Below are 19,836 nucleotides of genomic sequence, written 5' to 3'. Positions count from 1 at the left end.
AGCCGCGCTCCCGATTCAGTCGTTGCGTCACTCGCGCCATAATCAGGCACTCGATAAACAATGCTAATTATGATCCGTGACGCGCTAAACGCCAATCGATGGAACTACGAATCTATATATTCCTGATAATGCGACTCACAATTCTGGCAGGGGGCCGTTAATGACTCGTTATATCCGAATAGGATGCTAGCAGCCTTTCGCTAATGGAAAACAGAATTTTCGGGTACGTGCAACGGAATTGCCAAATACTGCGTGCCTAAAGCCTCTTAACGTTAGAACTATCAAAGCAATCAAAATGACTGGTTGGTATTTACTTTTATAACGATGATTAAGATGTTATAATAAGGCGTTTTCTCATATCTGTTGCAATATTTATTGCTATACGATAATGAAGAAATTAGTTAATTTGTAGATTTTCCAAAAGTTTGTCGTGTTTATCGATTCGATCGAAACAGATGTACCAGTGTTTATAGGAATCTATACAGGGATCGAATCACGGTTCAAAGTGGTAAAGAGTATTCAAACTTTGTAACAAATACAATAATCGAAGCATTTCTGCAAAGATACTCTGCAAAGCGTCTGTGTGGGATTATTTATTATGTAATATTAGGTGTAAGTACCAATAAATAATCCACCATTCCGTTTGAATAAAATTGTAATGTAATTTGAATTCAGAACATATTTCAGTCCTTTTTTCGTAAAAATGACGAAAGATAATCGAGAATGAAGACGCATATCACTTCAAAAACATATCGTTTTGATTTTCCTTAACTATTAATATCAAATTTTGCAAAATATAGTGGATTATTTATTGCTATCAATATTGGTACATTTTTCTAGTCCTATTTCATTTTTTACATTAGAAAATCTGAAGTTACTTATCGTTGAATAAATAACTGTCTGTGTAAATGTAAAGAACCATCATGTGAGAAAATATATAACAAGCACCGTATTGTTATTGAATTCACAATTATGAAACGGATATGAATTAATTAATTGCAATTCACATGTTGCAAACAGCATATAGAATATTGTCTGTCATGCTTTCACTTCGTGTTTCATCCAGATATTTCGATTCTCATGTTCGAGATGAATGACAAGTGAGAAGCTTTAAGAGTTGTTTTTAAATTACTACTACAAAGGATATAAAAATTCAACATACAATAAGTGTTGTGGAATGAGTTCAAGTTGCCACGTACAATATGAAATTTATGTAACAGCAAAAGTTTGCAATTCACCGTAACTGATCTGGAAATTGTTCTACACGTTCTGATATTTAATTTTAATACAATCAACCGTGGACCATGTAAAATAAATAAATATGCAAGGGTTCATTCGGTGAAATGAAATATCGAGAAGGAAACGATGGCTTAGTAAGTCATTTGCGGTGTTGAGAGCGATATCCGTCACGTGATAATTATGTGCTTTCAAAATTTAAGCCAGAATTACGTGTAATAACGGCCGTCTGAACGGCAATCAAGTCGTCGTTTCTTAAAAAGTGAGGGAGCGCGCGTAAAGTGATCCGATTTCTTATTCAGCCATCTAAGTTGAAGTGACTTTATAGCCTCAGATATTGCCATAATGGATTTATGATAGCGGCGAGCCGTACAGATGCACGGTATACGTGCACGCGTTATTACTGCGTCGCGGGACGGAATGACATATAATGATTTTTCGATGAGAGACGCCTGGAACACCTTATTCATCTGTGAAATCGCTTTTTCATGTGCGTATAAGACAACCTTATTCTGTTCAGTGAAATACGTATGAATAATAGATTACCAATTGTTCCATACTTGACACATACAGTGTGTATCGGAAATCATGGTATAGCCGGTAACGGATGTCTCTTTGCAAAGAATATAAATATGATAATAAATAGAATAACAAGTTTTTTCACTCGATTTAGCAAGCGGACATTTTACGACTATTACTAAATATAATTGTATTATGGTTCTACCCGTTTTTTGAAATAATTTTAGGTGAATTCATAAGTAGCAGCTATTGCGCGCTTGATATAAAGTAAATGATACCACCCGGTTGTCAATATTCCGAATAAGTAGATACAACGAGCAATGGTCAGACAATGTAAATAAATCGTACGGAATAGCACGAAAACTCTGGTTTAAATAAATTACCGGGTTTACCGTTCATTTATTTCAGTCGAATATATTATGGATTAAATATAATTATCATGATATTGCTGTAAATCAAGTCTCGATGCCAAATGACAAAGGTCAGGATGATTTATTGGACATTTAAAGTTTCCTATTTTCTAACAGTTACAAATAATAAAATCGAAAATTATAATTTTTTTCCCAATCATGTTACATATCTAGTAAATACACACTAGTTTAAATATACAGGTTTTTTAAAGGATTGTTTAAAACTTTATCGTTTTACAGCACTCGTTAAATTATATAAAGAGAATTTGTTACACCCAATACCCTTATGAAATAATTTCAAAGATTATTTCATATATTGCTATGTAATGTATTTAGCTGTATATTTGACTATCTAGTTAGAAGGATAAAATTCACAATTTTTTCAGTAGGTATATCAATTCGTTAAGTCACAGAAAATATACTTCGTTTAGTCATCCTATTTCCGCCTAATTGAATTGCTAACCCTTTAAACTCGCTCGAAACTTTGTCTCAACTTAATGCATATTAAAAAAGTCGATAAGAGGATGGATATAATCCAGACTTACTAACTTATGAAAGTTTGTATATGTAAATTTCTAATATTGTCCATGTAAATTTTTTTATATGGTAGTAACTATTATTTCGATCATCACATGAAACGAATGTCTTCGAAACAGTTTGGACATAACGTCAAATCAAATTTATTTAAGGCAATTCAACCAATATTATTTGAATAATTGCTTCTTTGTTCCAAGTATCATGAACTACGAATTCTGTTTATTTAGCGAGCGACGTAGTTTATTGTTCGTAAACTCACTACAGGAGATATCAGGTTGGCCCGTGCAGCGAGCACAGTACTTTGTTAGTTAAAATGTGTGTTAAACAAAACAGCTAACTATGTTAACACAATTTAGTCAACTACGGCCCACACGAAATGGGATGTGGTCTATGTAGTCGTGGTAAATTTTAGTTTCCAAGCGAAAGATCGTTGCGAAAGTACCGCTTGAAAAGGAATTGTACGTAGAAAATAGTAGGAGATCTAATCAGGTTATTAATCGAAGTTCCCAAGTGAAGCTATAATTCGCAAAGAAATACTTGGAAAAAAGCATCAGCTTTACATGGTAACAAAGGTAGAGAAGGAAACGTGAAGATGAATTTAAAAATTTCAAGAAATTCTGATCCAATCACGAATCGAATGCTAGGACGAAATAAACATAAAATTTCTTTTAAAAATTGAAATTAAGTAGAATTATTAAATGAATAAATATATTTAATAAAGTACTAGAAAGAAGATACACGTGACAATTGTGTAAGGAGCGATATACGATATGATGCTGTCACTATATCTAAAGCGGTAACATTATCTGTAAAGAATGCTATATTATTCAGATCCGTCATATCATTCTGTCCTGAAGTCAGTCTGATAATACTGAGACAAGTTATTCATATATTACCAAATTTATTGCGGCGAGACTGTAGAAAGTTCAACAATCTATTTCCATTTCAGGTCAGATGATTGATATTAATTAAAGCTTCAATTCCTTGACCTCGTCATCGTCTGATTTAATACTGACAGTGTTCAATAACAGTTTCAGTACTGTAATCCTGCTTATTATTAACTAACATGAGTTTTATATACAGAAATTATCTTGGGACAAGGAGTATTTATACACATATGTACAGTAACTGTACATAAAATACATAAATAAATAAAATGTCGCCGTTCTAGTGTGAGATTTACAAAATGTGTGAAAATGCCATTAGTAATCAAATACACATGCGAGATTATTTAATTTAAAAAATTATGTCCAAGGATTAGGATGGGTTATACTACTTAAACAGTAAATTACACGGGATAGATCGTCGACCTACTTAATTGTATGAACGAAACAAAATCAAATGAATGAATCCAACTCATGAAACGATCGAAAAGCGCACCTTTCAAGTGAAATACTCCGACGTGTCAGAAGCATTATATTTTACGCGTACTTTGCCTGCATTTTCAACAATTAATAACTCGGAAACGAAGTCGTTATATAGAATATCCCGTATAAGAAACTAAAATAAAAATCACTTGCAGAGTCAATCACATCGTTCATGTTTTTAAATTATTGAACCTTATTTTCAGATGGAAATATTATCGAAAATTAACTCTCACATTAGTAATACTAATGTTAATACATTTGATCTACCCCAGTCGCGATTGTTCATTTTTAATCGAATAGTAACCGAAATTCTATGTGTCTCGGTCCAAAGGGGCTGTTTCTCGCAAGATTACATTCTGTCGGCGGTGATGTCCACGGAGAAACAACGACGGGTCGTTAACAAACTGAATAAACCGTGGGACCTCGATCTTCTGTCTGTTAATTTTGCAAAACCAACACGTAGCTGCGCTATTTCTGAGACGGTACTCACGTTCTCCTGCACTTTCGTCCCGAACATCCCGAATCTGTCGTTGCTCTCGCTCAAGTACTCCGTCCCGTTCTGCCAGGTAACGTTCGCTGCGGGCCTCGCGGCTCGTACCGTGCACTGCAGCAGAATCTTCGTTCCCTGCACGACGTGGCCCACCACCCCGTTTAAATCCATCTTCAGCGGTCGGACTGGAAAAGATGTCACGTCGTTGAAATATTTAAAAGCCCGCCGGAAGATGTTAACCTTGTAGGAAGAATTTAAAACGGTTAACATTGGACGTCACTCGATACGACAGAGGGTGAGTCACTTTATCAGGTCAGAGGTAACATGCAGTTTTGCTACCTTTTACTTTTATGTGACCGTACAATAAGCAACGATAATAGGGAAGACCCGTTCAGAACCGTAAGTTGGTTATGAGGTTCGTAATGGTTATGGAGTATCGTAAGTTGGGGTAAAAGCCAAGGAATAATCAATTTTGATTTTGCAGCTCTGAGAATTGTTAAATTAAGTTGATTTTTATACTTTGGGACAAAGTTACCCCAGCTTACGACACCTGAGTTAAACCGGTACCTAGTACTATTTTTAAAACGGGTTTCAATTTTACCACGTCGTTGCAACCATATATCGTCGTCGTTTGCATCTGTTTATCGACAAACGTTGATCGCTATACACGTGTGCTTACTAGGTTTATGATATTTCTGTGTTCTTGAGTGCTCTGATCTAATTTTAGTTCATTTTAAAGCTCCATAACTACTGACAGTCTTTGGTATGTACTTTTTGACATAAATTCTGCTATTTGTCGTGTATTGAAGTGTAAATAAAGTGTAAATAATCTGAGGGGGTTTTGAAGAATTGGATGAATTCCGTTGCCATAAATGCTAAGAGAGTATATTGGGCACGGCACTCGGTTTTATCCAGGCTATTGTATGGGCTATACAGTTTGGTGAAGAGCTTCTTTTAGCCCTCGGACAACGGTGCCTGGGTTCATTCCAGTTTACAGAAAGTGAAGGAAACGTACCGTTGTTTGTATTAGCATTTTATAAAGGAGTTCTTGAAGAAATACGTCGCGAAACACATCTCTGGACCTCAGAGCCACAGTGTATTAAGTCATACTTTTTAAACTTTAGAGCAGAGCAAATCAAAGCTGCAAAAACCTTGTAACTGTGAAAATATTTGGTAAGAATTCAACGAGAAACAATCGTCATCTTCGATTAAGTCTATCAACTATTGAATGAATTTAAGACAAGTCTCGATATCTAGAAATGGTGAACATTGTAACAAGTTTTCTATGTGATGGATTTTACACTGTTTGACTCGGAACAAGATATGGATATAATATCATTTTTTCACTATTATATTAAAAACTAAACGACTTTGAACTAAATAATACTTAACACCGGAAAGAGCGAAAAGTTTGATGATGGAAATATGTAAAATGTAATATTTTTTTAAAAGTGGACTTAAGACACTCTATCTCTGGGGTCCAGATCTAAAGACGGATGAGTAAGGGTCTATCTGGACCCAACTACCGTCGTTTATTTGAAGATTTTCTTATATAAAAACGTCTTCCTTAATTTATTAATGCCAGAGTTATGACACTTGGAAGAATAAAAATGTACTGTGTGTATTACATAAAGACCATAAAAATTGTATATTACACTGAAGATACTTTCGTTCAGATACTTTCATTACTGTAAGTCCATCTTTGCCAATTGTAACGAGAATCTAGACTTTTACGACTGCACACATTAATATTCAATTAATACAAAATAAGTTAAATGTACATACTAAATAAGAATAAATTACGTAAAAATTTGTAATTCGAAGTGATCTTACATTTTAATACAGATTTCGTCCATTATATACCCTGTTCGATATTGAAGTTTGAAGGGTCGTTTAAAAGCATTCAAAGGATTTTCATATTAAACTTGCAAGAAGTGCACAATAAAAGAAACGATACAATATCCACGATCAGAAGCAGCACTTCAAACGTCGAGAATATGAATATCTCACCTTTTACAACGATGAAATTCTACCTTTCACCATTCCACGTCCTACGAAACTTCTAAATAAAACTACAACCGACCGGAATCGTAATAATTCATCGGATCCTCGAGCAATTAAATATACCTTTAAACCGAACCAATTGACAGAAGAACAGGAAATCGTTCGGTAACACGTTACTCAGGAGAACGTCGATAAATGGGAGACAGTTAAAATTACATAGATCCCTCTGTCCAAACTTCCGGGCGTGTCTGGTAGGTCGTTTAAATTTTCAGAGGACACTACGACCCCAACGAAACCGCATAACGTCTCGTCCACCGAATCCATTTAAATTTCCCTTTAGGAACCGCCGCCGCCGCCGTGCGCAGATACGCGCGGAGTAGGGCAAAACCCTCCGAAGAAAATAAACGATAAGCCCGGCAAGGAAACGCATTATTCAGAAAATCCAATTATCGTGTTACGCGGACTTGACAGTAATGCAACCTTTACCCCTGGCGCTCTTTTTCATCTAACAGGAACGCGAGGCCGCAACTGATTCATGACACGTTCTCTATGCCACCGTGTAGATGCGCGAACGCTTCACGTATACACACAGACACGTACAGAAAGAGACAACGTCGGTCCCAGAATGGTATAGGCGATCTAATGCAATACCGAGACTGAGCCGCTGTCTGCATCTTGCATCTCTTATAAGAATAATATAAAACTGTATAAGCACGAAGGTGAGACAGCTGTATGGAGAGGGGAGGGGAGGGGGGTATTGAGAAGCTGCAGGGGGAGGTTGCATAAAGAGGGATGCTCGTCGATGGGGCGTTGCCGGGAAAATCAGAAAGTCAAGTTGCATCAAGGAATTCGAGGGAATCTTACCATCGCGGCCGGGGGATCAGCGTTCTGTATGCGAGACCGGTGGCGATTTGAGAAATGTTATTCCGAGAGGGAGGGAGAGAGTGGAGAATTACGGTTTCAGAATGCGACATTGAGTGATCGTGAGCTCGTTAAACCGTTTGTTTTTTTTTTTTGTATAGGTACATAAGAATTGCTCGGTTTATCCTGGAAGGTTCTGCACTGAATGTAAAACAAGAATTTTTTGTAAGGCATTGGTGATTTTTATTATGAATTATTTAAAGTAGATTGCTTTTGAAGAGATCGATTAAATATTATTAATTATATTTGATTGTATCGTATGGAATTGCCGTTTCATGGAAAGGCTTGTTTGTGAAGAAATAATTTTTATGTAGAACAGGTAAACAATCGGAATAGGAGTTCAATAATTAAAATCGGTCGCTCAGCACAGTAATGTTACTTCTGATCAGCACAACAAACAATGTAGATGATATTTATTTTGTTGATTACCAATTATTCGAAAATGTACTAAATATTCTTTATTCACTAAGAATATCGAAGTTTACTGTATACCTAAAGAGCGCCACGTTTATGAACAAATTACAAACTATAGATCCTCTCTCGTGGCTCGATCATTTCTATTTACATCTTTCTTGGGTACCAAGATTACGGGATTCAACAGCCACTCCACAAAACTTCCAGTAATCAAAGAAAATTTGGTGGGAATATGCTAGGATCAATGACAATTTGGGGCGGTTTACTCGTTGCGGAACGTCTACGTCACGAAAGTTGCGTGACGCAAGGGGAGCAAAAAGTGCTACGCAGGCAGCTTTCTTCTCATGGAAACACCCTGAGAAACCCATAAATTTACCAGTATGTAGGCTTACGACACGTCGAACGCCGTTGAGAGCGATACGACTGGGACATTTTTCAGACAACGTCCGTTGACAATTTATTTCCAACCGTACCCCAAGTCTCTGGAAGGAAACAAATGCGCACGATTTAAGGACATTCTCAAAATAACGGCATTGTTCCCCTTCGACTGCGTCATAAACCCAAGAACGTGGTCCTAACAGTTACTCTGATACTCCTCTTTCGAGATGACGGGGAGAGTGATAGCCTTTTGAATACTTGAAGTTTCATGATATATGTATAAGATTATGTATCTTTCATTTCGGCTTTGAGAAGCGGAAATAGTCACGAGCAGCCAAATGAAATAAATACGGTAGGCAACGAAGGTGTCTAACACTTTTTCTCGCGAAAAAAATTCTACACAATGCTGATTTGCCAAGTGAAGTAATTCAACCATCGCTTTTTTCATTACTTTTAAGCAGTACAGTTAGAATTGTCTAATGAAAAAACTCTGATGGATGATTTGTAATCAAAATCTCCAATGTCTTTTATGTAAAATTGTTGCTGAAAGTGTTTCTACATTTTTAGTTGACACTGTATATTCGTAAAAATTATTTCTTGTTTTTTTTTATATGGTCTTGAAATACTACTTGTCAATTGTATTCTATAACATGTAAATCTATCTGAATATTAAATTTTAGTTCTCTTTATACATATATGCTCTGATTGCTAAATAAGGTTGTAGAACTGTGATACCCTACTACCCCAAGGAGTTACAGTGATTCCTAGATGAGTGCGAGACGAGCGACGGCGTTATTCCCACCACTGGGGGGACCTGTCTGAAATCAATCAAAACAGAGTAAACAGAAGCTAAGCAGAGGCTCAGCTTCGGGTAAGCAAATTTATGAGGGGCTGAAAGCCTTTCCGCCTTGTCATGAACGTTTCGAAGCGGACCAGAGAACGTCGCATTCATTGAGACATTAATATGTTTATCTATTTACTCCTAGTCACTTATCAATAAACTATGGTTCTTTATACAAATTCAGATTTTTGTAGATTCATTTACCGAACTAAAATTGTTTCAGAAAATTGTTTCCTTCATTTTTCGGTTCAAAGTATGGTAAAATGTACACTAGTTTTCAAAATATATATTATTTTACTGGACTCTGTTTCGCGCACTCATATTCATGATAAATACATCAAATCCGTAATCCACTTACGTAGAATAGTATTACAATAAGATAACGGTGCAATATGATATGAATAGTGTAAACTAATTGACAATAATACTGTCCTGTTTATACAGCTAGATAGAAACACCGCACAGGCCATGTCGATGTGCTCGCACTTACGGTTCACTGAATACTAACTGCCTGATTCTCCCCCTCACCTAGTTCTACACTCCATTTTCACACGCATACCTGCCCACCATATTTTATTGCCCATCTATAAAATCATCAATGACGGGTATCTGCAAGGCCGTCCTCAAAATATATTGTTTAATGCAGTGAAATGCAATTTATTGTACTATAATTGTATTGTTTTTGTGGTTCCTTGGCTAAAATTATTATTATTATCCAGAAGCTACTAAAGGACAGTTGATTGTGGTTTTCTATAATCAACTAACCTTTAGTGTAGATTCTGTTATTTATTTCACAATTAATTTCATACTATTGACATTACTACAAATTTGATCAATAATTTCTTCATTAAACACATGAAAGATAATCTAAGAGAAAAGCTGAAGAATCCAAAATTCATAATAGTAAGTTAATAAATGCTCAGCCAACGTAGATTCGTGACTAAATTTCTAAAAGAAAGTATGAAGTATATGAACACAGAATAAAACATGTAGGAACTGTATAATTAATCTTTAACGTTTTAACTGAATTAAAATTAACCTTTAAGAGATGAACATTTTTTACAAATTATTGAACAGAAAGTGCTTGAAAATAATTTTGCATTATTACTTTAATTGTATTGTTTTCGTAGTTGTTGGGCTAATATTATTATTATTATCCATGAGTTATTAAAGTTCAGTTGATTGCAATTTTCTTTGTTACATAGAAAATATTTCGCGTTCTTCTGCCACGATAGAGATCATTTGAGATGTTACATACATTGGATCATCGGACAAATTGAAATTTGATAGGTACGGGTGTCCAATAAACGAATCAATCGATTCTCAAATAGGTTTTATTTCCCCATTGGATATTGGTCACGTTTTCGGTGTGCCCTTCTCTTTTTTCATCGAAACGATTAAACTTCCTGCCCCTTTTCTGTTTGCATTTTATCCGTCCAGGATTTGCTCCAATCTGACTATATCTCAATCGATGTAATTTCGATCGAACAGTTTTAGACACTTACATAGTTCGTTTTAAAATAAATTTTGCTCAAATATACATTATGTACAGATTATAACTTAAATTATTAACAATGCAATACAATTGCGATTAAGAGAGCTACTTTTATTGCCGTATAATAATACAAGTTTGGCAATTCTGTTTTCGGGCATTATTCCTATATTTATGGATAATTCGTATTTTACTTGGGTTTACCGAAAGTCATAAACTAAACTGTATAGCCATACCGAAAGACTGTTTGCACGAGTATTCGATTGGGAATCCCTTGGCATTCGACCATCAGGGATTACGTCACATAGCTCTGGTAATTTTAGTTTCCCATTACTTTTTCAGGAATAATGTTTAGCGACACCGTTTATGGGAAGTTCGTTCAAAGCGTAGATAATTCACGTTATCGGATCGAGCAATAAAACAAAAACAAATCCAGTTGTGTTACAACTCTTTGTAAAAAAAATATTGTACTGTTGAACTCGTTTCTATCGTTGCAGAATTTGTAAATGTATGCATAAATCCATTAAAAATAGTATTAATTTCACATTTGTCACGTTTTTCTATATTAATTAATATTTATTATTCCGTTTAATTTTTCTATTTAATATTCTCCTTTTTTTATCTATTTATTACAAATTCCATGTACACTGCCGTTCCGAAGTATTAGGACATCTGGTCTGTATAAAGAAAATGAATTGTTTCGTGAAAATTTATACATTCCGAGCCACTTTTATTAGTTTATAATAACATATGCGTTATTCGAGCTTTAATAACCCCTAAAAAATATTTCTTTCAGACTTTCAATAATTTTCCAATGTTTTATTATATTCATTTCATATATGGTTATTGTCTTAATATTTACGAACGGGAGTGTATGTTAGAAGATAATAGATCAATAAATAATCCACAACATTTTTTTCATCATAGACACAATATAATGACGTGGACGCGATATTGAAGGAATAAATGTTACACGAACATGGTCATATGAAATTTTTCAGTCTGGTGCTTTCAGCGTTGTCGACGCCTGGCGAGTACTAAAATTCCTAAGTGTTAGTGCACGTCCATGTTCGTTCGCTATCACTAGATACCGTAAAATCACACGGGGATTTCGGAAACCTGTCATAAAGTTCACAAGCGAAAGCTTTCGTTTGTTGTGTGTCGGCCGGCAGGAAATGAAGAGAGGACGTCCCAGATGGGAAGTTCGACTTCTGTCATCTCCGCTGTCGGTGTAATTGAACTGCAACCGAAAACGCGGGGCAATTTGAGGATCGTGTTGCAGCCGATTGCTATAAACATAGACCGGCCAGTAATAAAGATGCCTTGGTGAAAATAAGTTGTATTTCCTTCGAAATTCGAATCCTACCTGCATAGGCGGAAATTTACTGGTACAAACGAATTTACACACTTCCTATTTTACAAAGTCAAATTCTATTTTGCAAGTAAAATTTGTTGTACCGGCTAGTGATAAAGATCCCTTGGTGAAAATAAGTTGTATTTCCTTCGAAATTCGAATCCTACCTGCATAGGCGGAAATTTATTGGTACAAACGAATTTACACACTTCCTATTTTACAAAGTCAAATTCTATTTTGCAAGTAAAATTTGTTGTACTTTCAAAAATTACATACCACTGTGGAATATGAAATAGCGAGGAAAAGAATTATTGAGAATGTCTCTGGAAGTTTCTTATACAGACACAAGATTAGAAATTTCAAATGCAATGTTTCATTAAGAGTTTTTGTAAAATCTTTGTTAATCATTGTTCAATTTCTTACTGCATTCTATTTTACATGTTCGTATGTACCGTGCCATATGCTACCTAGTAATAAATAATCATCTCCAGAGAAACCGAATTGGAAAATTCATGATACGATATAGTTTACTTTTCATCGAAGTTTCATTTGAAAGAATTCAGTTTCGTTTCATATGAAAGGTATATTATCGATTTACTATTAAGAGCAGCATTATCCTGCTTCTGGTTTTATCATGTATTTTTACCTTCGCTGCATAAAAAAGACTTTATTCAAGGAACACAGAAAACAGTTTCTAAACCTACTTTTACTATCATTATTCATTATTATGTAAATGAGGTACTCTTTATATGGCAAGTAACACTAGATTGCGGATATTAATGTAAATATAGATTTTAAGTGGGTAACTTATAAAGAGAAGAACTACCAAACAATCTCTTATATCACAAAGAATTCTCTTTATTCTATTTCCTGCATTTTCATAAAAATTCAACTAGGTATACCGAGTTTCAGATAATCGTGTATATTATACTGTTTCACATTTATAACTCACCTACAAATCACCATTTATTTCTGATTAACAGTGTTTAGGAGTAATTTGTCGAAAAATTGTAGCACATAATCCTGCGATCTACTACGATTATACATGTTTAGTGGGATATTTTCTTGTTAGTTGGAATAATTCAAAATTTGTAGGTGCGGTATAAATATGAAACAATCTACACTACCGCTCATAAGTACATACTACTAGCACAGCTGGTCTGTATGAGGAAAATGTTATTTTATTCTTAATTATATATTTGAATGAAATGAAAGTTATATATTTTAGGCCACATTTATTACTCCATAGTAACATAAACGTTGTCCATCGAGCTTCAGTATCCCCTAAACAATATTTCTTTCAGACTTTCAGTAATGTAATGCACTGTAACATTACTTCATATTCGATAAGTGTCCCAATATTTACAAGTAGTACTGTACGTGGATTTGTAAACGTAGATCTGTAAAATTGGTTTCAAAGCTTACTGTCCAATTCAAGGTCTCAATAAAAGAATCTTTTTCATTAGATATTATCATCAATGATGCGGAGTTTTATACAAAATGAAAGTTTCTAAAGTAATTAGAAGTTCTAAGTAGTATCTTGGGTTCAGAATAAAATAAAAAACTCGTTGATTCCAATGAAAGTTTTGTTCATTATACTATTTCACAGAGCCCTGTAGGCAATAAATGCTTAAAATCCGCAGTCTAACTATAACAAAATTGTCTTCATCCCTTCACCATACACAATTTATAGCATCAAATAATACATTCACACGTCACCAAGCCAATGATCGAACCTATTCACCTATCCCTTTTCACCATCCCACAAGCTCAATTTCCGGCCAACCTGCACGAATGCTCATCGTAGCTCTCAATGTCGCTCCTTCTACCGTGGAAACATTAAAAAGTTTACGCGCGAGAATCCCTCGACCCCATCGTCCGAGTTGCGAATGAACCAAAAACTTTCTCTTCCCCCGTTTTTGATCCCACTCCCCAACACTCTCACCTATCGGGGGACACAGAGCTGGTACAGTGAAGAAACTTTTCCCTCGAGAGGATTACACGAGAGATAATTTTCGAGCGAAACCAGCGAGCGGGCAATCAACGAAACGACGCGGGGAAGAACGTGAAAAGAAAGGCTGTCGATTCGGAATAGGGAATCTAATATCGGGGATTGCATTTGCCTTGAACCGCGTCGTGTTCGTCTCATCCGCTGTACGCGGTTCCTGGTTCACGATGAGGGGGGCAGGTGAAGAAGGAAGAAAAAATGACAAGTATCCATTCTTTCCTTTTCTACCGTTCTTATTTTTAACGACGCCCGACCGCCGCTTTCGAGACGAGTACCTCCCTCCAACCGACGCTTTACCCGCCGGAACTTGCGAGCTCGCCCGTACAATCGCTCGTTGGGAAAACGGTTTATCGACTTTGGCTCGTGCGGTTTCGAAGAATAATAGGGAAATTTTTCGACGGAGGTAATAGGATTTCCACGGGATAATTGAAGAAAGCGAAAGTACTTTCGTAAAAAGGGAGTTAAAAGTGCTTTTCACGCGATTCTCCTCCATCGCCTCTTCTGTAACTCTCTATCCGCTTCCCATCCCCCCACCCATTCACCCACTCCGTCAATTAGGGTCTTTAGAGACGTGTTTGAAACGTACCTTAAACCCCATTGCTGATAATTGATACCTTTGGTTTCCCGCGTTATCGTTCGATTTTTTAAATTTTATCAAAGATTTCCTCTGTGATAATGCTACTATATTCCTCCGGTTGAAATCAATACATTATTAAATTGACTCTCTTACGCTGACTTATCAGTGATCGTTAATTCCCATTAGCCTCCGGATTTGGTCCCGATTTCCTTCGAACGGACGAAAAAACCATAGAATTCCCGCATAAATGAATTATTCAACTGCACACGGATTTCATTTTCGCGACTCAACCTCCGTCGACCTTGTTTTTCCTCTTACATCATCTACAATTCATCGAACTGTTTGTTTTTTTAAATCAATTACCAAACAGAGATTTATCGAAGGGGAAATTTTTCATACTCGTTTGCGGGGGAAAGGCTACTGGGAGAGGCAGCAGGTCGGCCAAAACGGATCTCCCCAGCCAGAGAACAGAGTTTTTAAGTCTGAAATCGGTGTAGATGCGATTTCCAGGTACCTGTTTGTCCGTAAGAAAGCGGGTGTGTCTGCAAACTCTGCCCGGGGTTGCCTTTCAGCCGGCTTTTTCTTTCTTTTCCCTTTTTTTTTCGCCCCTTCCGACAGCCTCCGAGGGCTGACTTTTGACAGCAGCTGCGCCAGCCGCGAGACTTTCGCAGATACGTTGCGGCTACTCGCGACGATTCAACTTTAAATCTCAGGCAAGTCGTTAAAAGCGGCTTATTTAATCGATTTATTCGCCCAGGCCCTCCTTCCTCTGATATCGGGAAAGAACGAAGTTTCCGTACCGAAGAACCTTCGTATACTCTATCAGGTTCCATGGAACATTTTGGCTCTCATTCGTTTCACCCTGAACCTCATTCATTTCTGTAGAGATAGAAAATCGCTTTTTCGTCTTGTTAAATTTTGATGGTTGGAAGCCCCGGATGTTGCTATGAAAACGCAAATTATTCAAATTGATCTACGGCGACCTGTGAATTTCCGTTTCCTGTGTTTGATTTATCCGTTTTAAATGAAAAGAAGAATTATTTCACCGTCGAATATTATGTAATCCTTTATTAAAAGGTTTATAACAATTGCTTCAGGTGTCCACGATATCCGATTATCGGTTGAAATTATTCTGAGCTGGCGTGTTCACGCCACCCCTCCAAGGAAGTATCGCAAAAAGCAGTCGTTGTCGATGCGTTAGCGGGTCCCGGTAATAGCGGCGGATCCTTCCATTGTATTCCGGATAAAAATAGTCATTATTTCACCGCGATTAAAGCCATAGAACGGATCGCAGGCAATTCAGTCGTGCACTGCTTAGTAATCTTGAGTAATTTATAGGCTATCGTGGTTTTAAATGTAGCCAGGCGATGAGTGGCCCGCGAAAACTGTCGAGCGATTGTATGGAAACATCGTATTACGACGGTGCATTTAATAACACTAACAGGTAATAACTAAATTTACTGGAAATGCCTTTCAACGCTTGTCCTGGTGAAACTAAAATCTGACACATACAGGGTGAACCACGAATCGTGATCAGTAGAGATTACTCTGTCATTAGCAGTCCAATCGGAAATGTTTTTATCAGGTATAGCATGGTTTCAAGAGAGCTTTAACGTGATTATTTTGTTTTCATGATTTTTCAAGGTCACCTTCAATTTTTTGCAAATACACCTATAATCTTTTTACGCCTAACACATGTTATGTTATGATACTTACCGAATTCGTCTTGAAATCCTCTAACAGATAGGTGCCCTGGTGGGGGACACCCACAAACTTGCAGGTTTTTCCGCCATCGTGGATTCAGAAATGTGCCGGAAAAATTTGGGAATTCATGGGACATTTAGTGGCGCTCCCACCACTTTGGTGGTGGAAATTGGAACTAATTCTACAGCTTTTAAGCAGCGCCATCTGGTGGCGTCTTTACGAACTATCGAAGAAGTTCTGGAATTAGTTCCAATTTTCGCCACCAAAGTGGTGTGCCCGCATGCTGCACGTTGTTGCCCGTTAGTGAGTTTGGCGGGCCCCGCCCATCACTGTTTTAGATTATAATTTATGCTTCTAAATGAAACGTCTGAACTTTTTTGTCCAGCTAAATATAGTTAAAAATTCACAAAATTATACAGTGTACTCTACTCGTTTCAAGGAACTATCTGACATAAAAAAAATAATATTTCTTGATGACAACGTTTAGGGATGATGACAGCTAAAGGTGTTTTTGAACGTCAGACTAATACACCTATAATAAACCAACCGAATGGTTTCTGTAATATTCCGTATACCATTTAATATGCAGAGTTCAGTTATGAAATTTACACGTGTAAAACAACAGTGATAAATCGAAATGAAATATCCCTCAAAAAGATACGTTAAATTGCAATATCCACAACCTCGTTAAATAAACTTCAAGTGAAACAAATATTATTATATAACGTTAATTACGGTCAGTGTATAATTTAATTAGCCAGAATTATGAAACAAAAATACGTACTCCTTTTTTAAAGAAGGTACCCGGGACGGCATCATTAGAGGTTTGCTCGAGAATAAATAAATGATTATTAACGTTATACTGGGCATTGGTATATGCTCCGTACACACATTCGAATTGGAAACTGTTTACTGGTAAAATAATAATTACAGAACGGGATTTGTAAATTTGCTACAAAAGCAGATTCAATTACAATTCTATCGGTTTAATTTGCAAAGCGTCACAAGAAGTTATTGATCTCCTATCCATGCACAGGAATATATATTCCATTCTGTTTGGTATCGTATTAATGAACTGAAATGTTAATTACAGTAAATTTTTGTATTAAACCAAATTGTATTATCATTATAATTATGGTGTAATATTGTACTATTAATAGTGTACTGTTGAGAAGCATTTTAGAACCCTGTAAGTTCATAAAAAAAATTATTTCAGTAGACAGTGATGTACTGTCATGTAATGACTTATTTAAGCATTTTAATTATTTTTATATGAAATAGTTACCTATATTACCTACTATCGAAGTGAAAGTCCTTGACAGCAATGTCTATCAATACGACCTACTTCAGAAATTACTAGATTATGTACTTGTCAATGCAATATTATCTTCTGTAATATGATTTCGTAACAGAGAAATAAAAATATTTCATACTATTTAAAATTTTAAGTTCACACGCGAAATATATAAAATTTAGTAATTTTTTTAGGTATAGATTACATGAAAATGTTTTTTTTTCGAGCTCGATATTTAGCTCACGTACCTAATTTCTCAAAATTTTACGTCGAAAAAATATCTTCACGTAATATGCGAGAAATTTTCGTGCTTGTAGAGTTCAAAGGCACGACTTGTTTGCTTTTAAAGCGACCGTGCATCTATCAGTGTAATTTATACACAGCAAATACGCCAGAATCCGTATGTGCTTTCGGAAGATTAAGTATTTACTCATTAAATCTTGAGATGAAGACTGTCACTAAGGCTGTTTCTCTGCTCACGAACGCAAATTGTACTGAGCACATAATTTGGACTCGTACCTGGTGGTTCGGAAATATTCGTTGAAGTTTATTTTCCTTTATATCTTCGAATTTTCAATTTATTATATAATTCCAGAGAATGATGAAAAATATTATTGATAGAAATATAGTCAAAAATAACTTTTTCTAAAATATTGTTCAATAAATGTTTCCAGATATTTCATCTGTTTGGAACAAGGTATTTATTGTGTAGAACCATATAGTGTATATTTTGTCTCAGGTGGAGAAAATTTATGTTTCCGGTAAAAACTGTATAATCTACATCTGCGGGAACTACAAAATGAATGGAAATAAATTGATAATAGTGATTAGAGTATGTAATAGATGTACACTGATTCCAAAATCTTTTATAATTAAGACAAATGTAGAAAATAATGATTAATGAGTAGATGTAACACTCATAAATATTCAAATGTTACGATATTGCATACTTTTTTATTAATATTTTGGCGTTACTTGTTAGTGATAAATATTATATATTACATTACACTGCAAAAGAACACAAATTTTATTATAACTTGCACTTAATTCCATTAATTTGTATTAATAAAATTATACAAACAAGAATTATTTATTTAAGTACCCTTAAGTATTATTAGCATATAGATATTTCAAAATAAATATAAAAGTAATAAATTATTAGTACATTTTATAATGCAGATGAATTTTCTCTGATTTTTTATATTATTTACCTATACAATGGATACGGTTTCCTTGCATTTTTTTCAAGAAATAATATGAGAAATAAATGTGCAAGTAATTTTCTAAATTTTCTAGCAAATATATCTAGTAAAACTTTAGAACATATCGTCGCCCGAGATTTTAACTGTTCCATTTTTAAAAAAAGATGTAGTTAATCAATCTACATGCGTCTAATTGGTCCAAAGAATACAAATTCACCATAGTATGAAGAAAACTCAACCTAAAAAAAACTAAATATTCTTTTAACTCTTAATTTCCAAATTTGAAAAGCTTTTTTTCTTAATGGTTGTATCTCTAAATACTAACAACAATTAAAAATTTATGTTCATAATAAGTTAAAATTTTGTTCAATATTGTAATAAATAACTATTCAGTAGATAATATTATAGTGTGTTTGATTATTTCGCTACTTTCCTGCTTCAATAATATTAAACTTCGTAAACTTTAAACTGAGTTTTGTCAGTTTTGAAACTAGTCGAGATAGAACAATTAAGAACTAGAGCGACGATATACTCAAGAGAGAATACGATGTATGAGATATTCTCTTAAAAATTCGAAATTTTGCCTTTGAAATTCTGGAATATCTTACATATTTTATCTAAAACAGTTAATCCTCATCAAATACATTATCATACTTCTAATTGATTTATTTAATTTTCCAAGTGTTTCCCTGAGATCCACCTGTCGTATCCTTTTCCGTATCAATTTGACAACGATATCACGAATTTCACAGACCAAGTAAAGTATCATTATTACAATTTGACGCGAGACCCGCGAGGAACTAAAAGGCGAGGAAAATGGGAAGACAGGCTTTTCACATCCAAGAACGTAACTTTAACTCTTAATCTACTTGGTTGTTACGGTCGACGAGAACAGTTTTGTCTTTTTCTCTTTCGTCCTCTGGTCATATATAACTCCGAGAAGTTTTCTTCGGCGAGAGGGATGCGTGAGAAACGCGCGGGAAACTTTTTGATCCTCCAACGAAACTCTGACCAGTTATTTATCCCCCATTACGACAGCTTTGCTCGTGATACGTTCCGCGCGGTCAGTGAAACGCCTCTTCGAATCT

The 19,836-nt window shown here is 35.4% G+C and overlaps 1 protein-coding gene across 1 annotated transcript in view; it reads right to left on the bottom strand.

Annotated features, from left to right (window-relative positions):
- LOC107191913 (hemicentin-1) overlaps window positions 1-19,836 on the bottom strand; it is a 423,923-nt gene that overhangs the window by 75,489 nt on the left and 328,598 nt on the right. The window contains exon 6 of the mRNA XM_015581060.1: window positions 4,560-4,744. Within this exon, the coding sequence (XP_015436546.1) occupies window positions 4,560-4,744 (185 nt within the window). The remainder of the gene's footprint in view (window positions 1-4,559; window positions 4,745-19,836) is intronic.

The sequence above is a fragment of the Dufourea novaeangliae genome, unplaced genomic scaffold, assembly GCF_001272555.1.
Source record: "Dufourea novaeangliae isolate 0120121106 unplaced genomic scaffold, ASM127255v1 scaffold248, whole genome shotgun sequence".
Taxonomy (NCBI): Eukaryota; Metazoa; Arthropoda; class Insecta; order Hymenoptera; family Halictidae; genus Dufourea; species Dufourea novaeangliae.
Note: the sequence above shows the minus strand (reverse complement) of the source record. Positions and strands in the feature narration are given on the sequence as shown.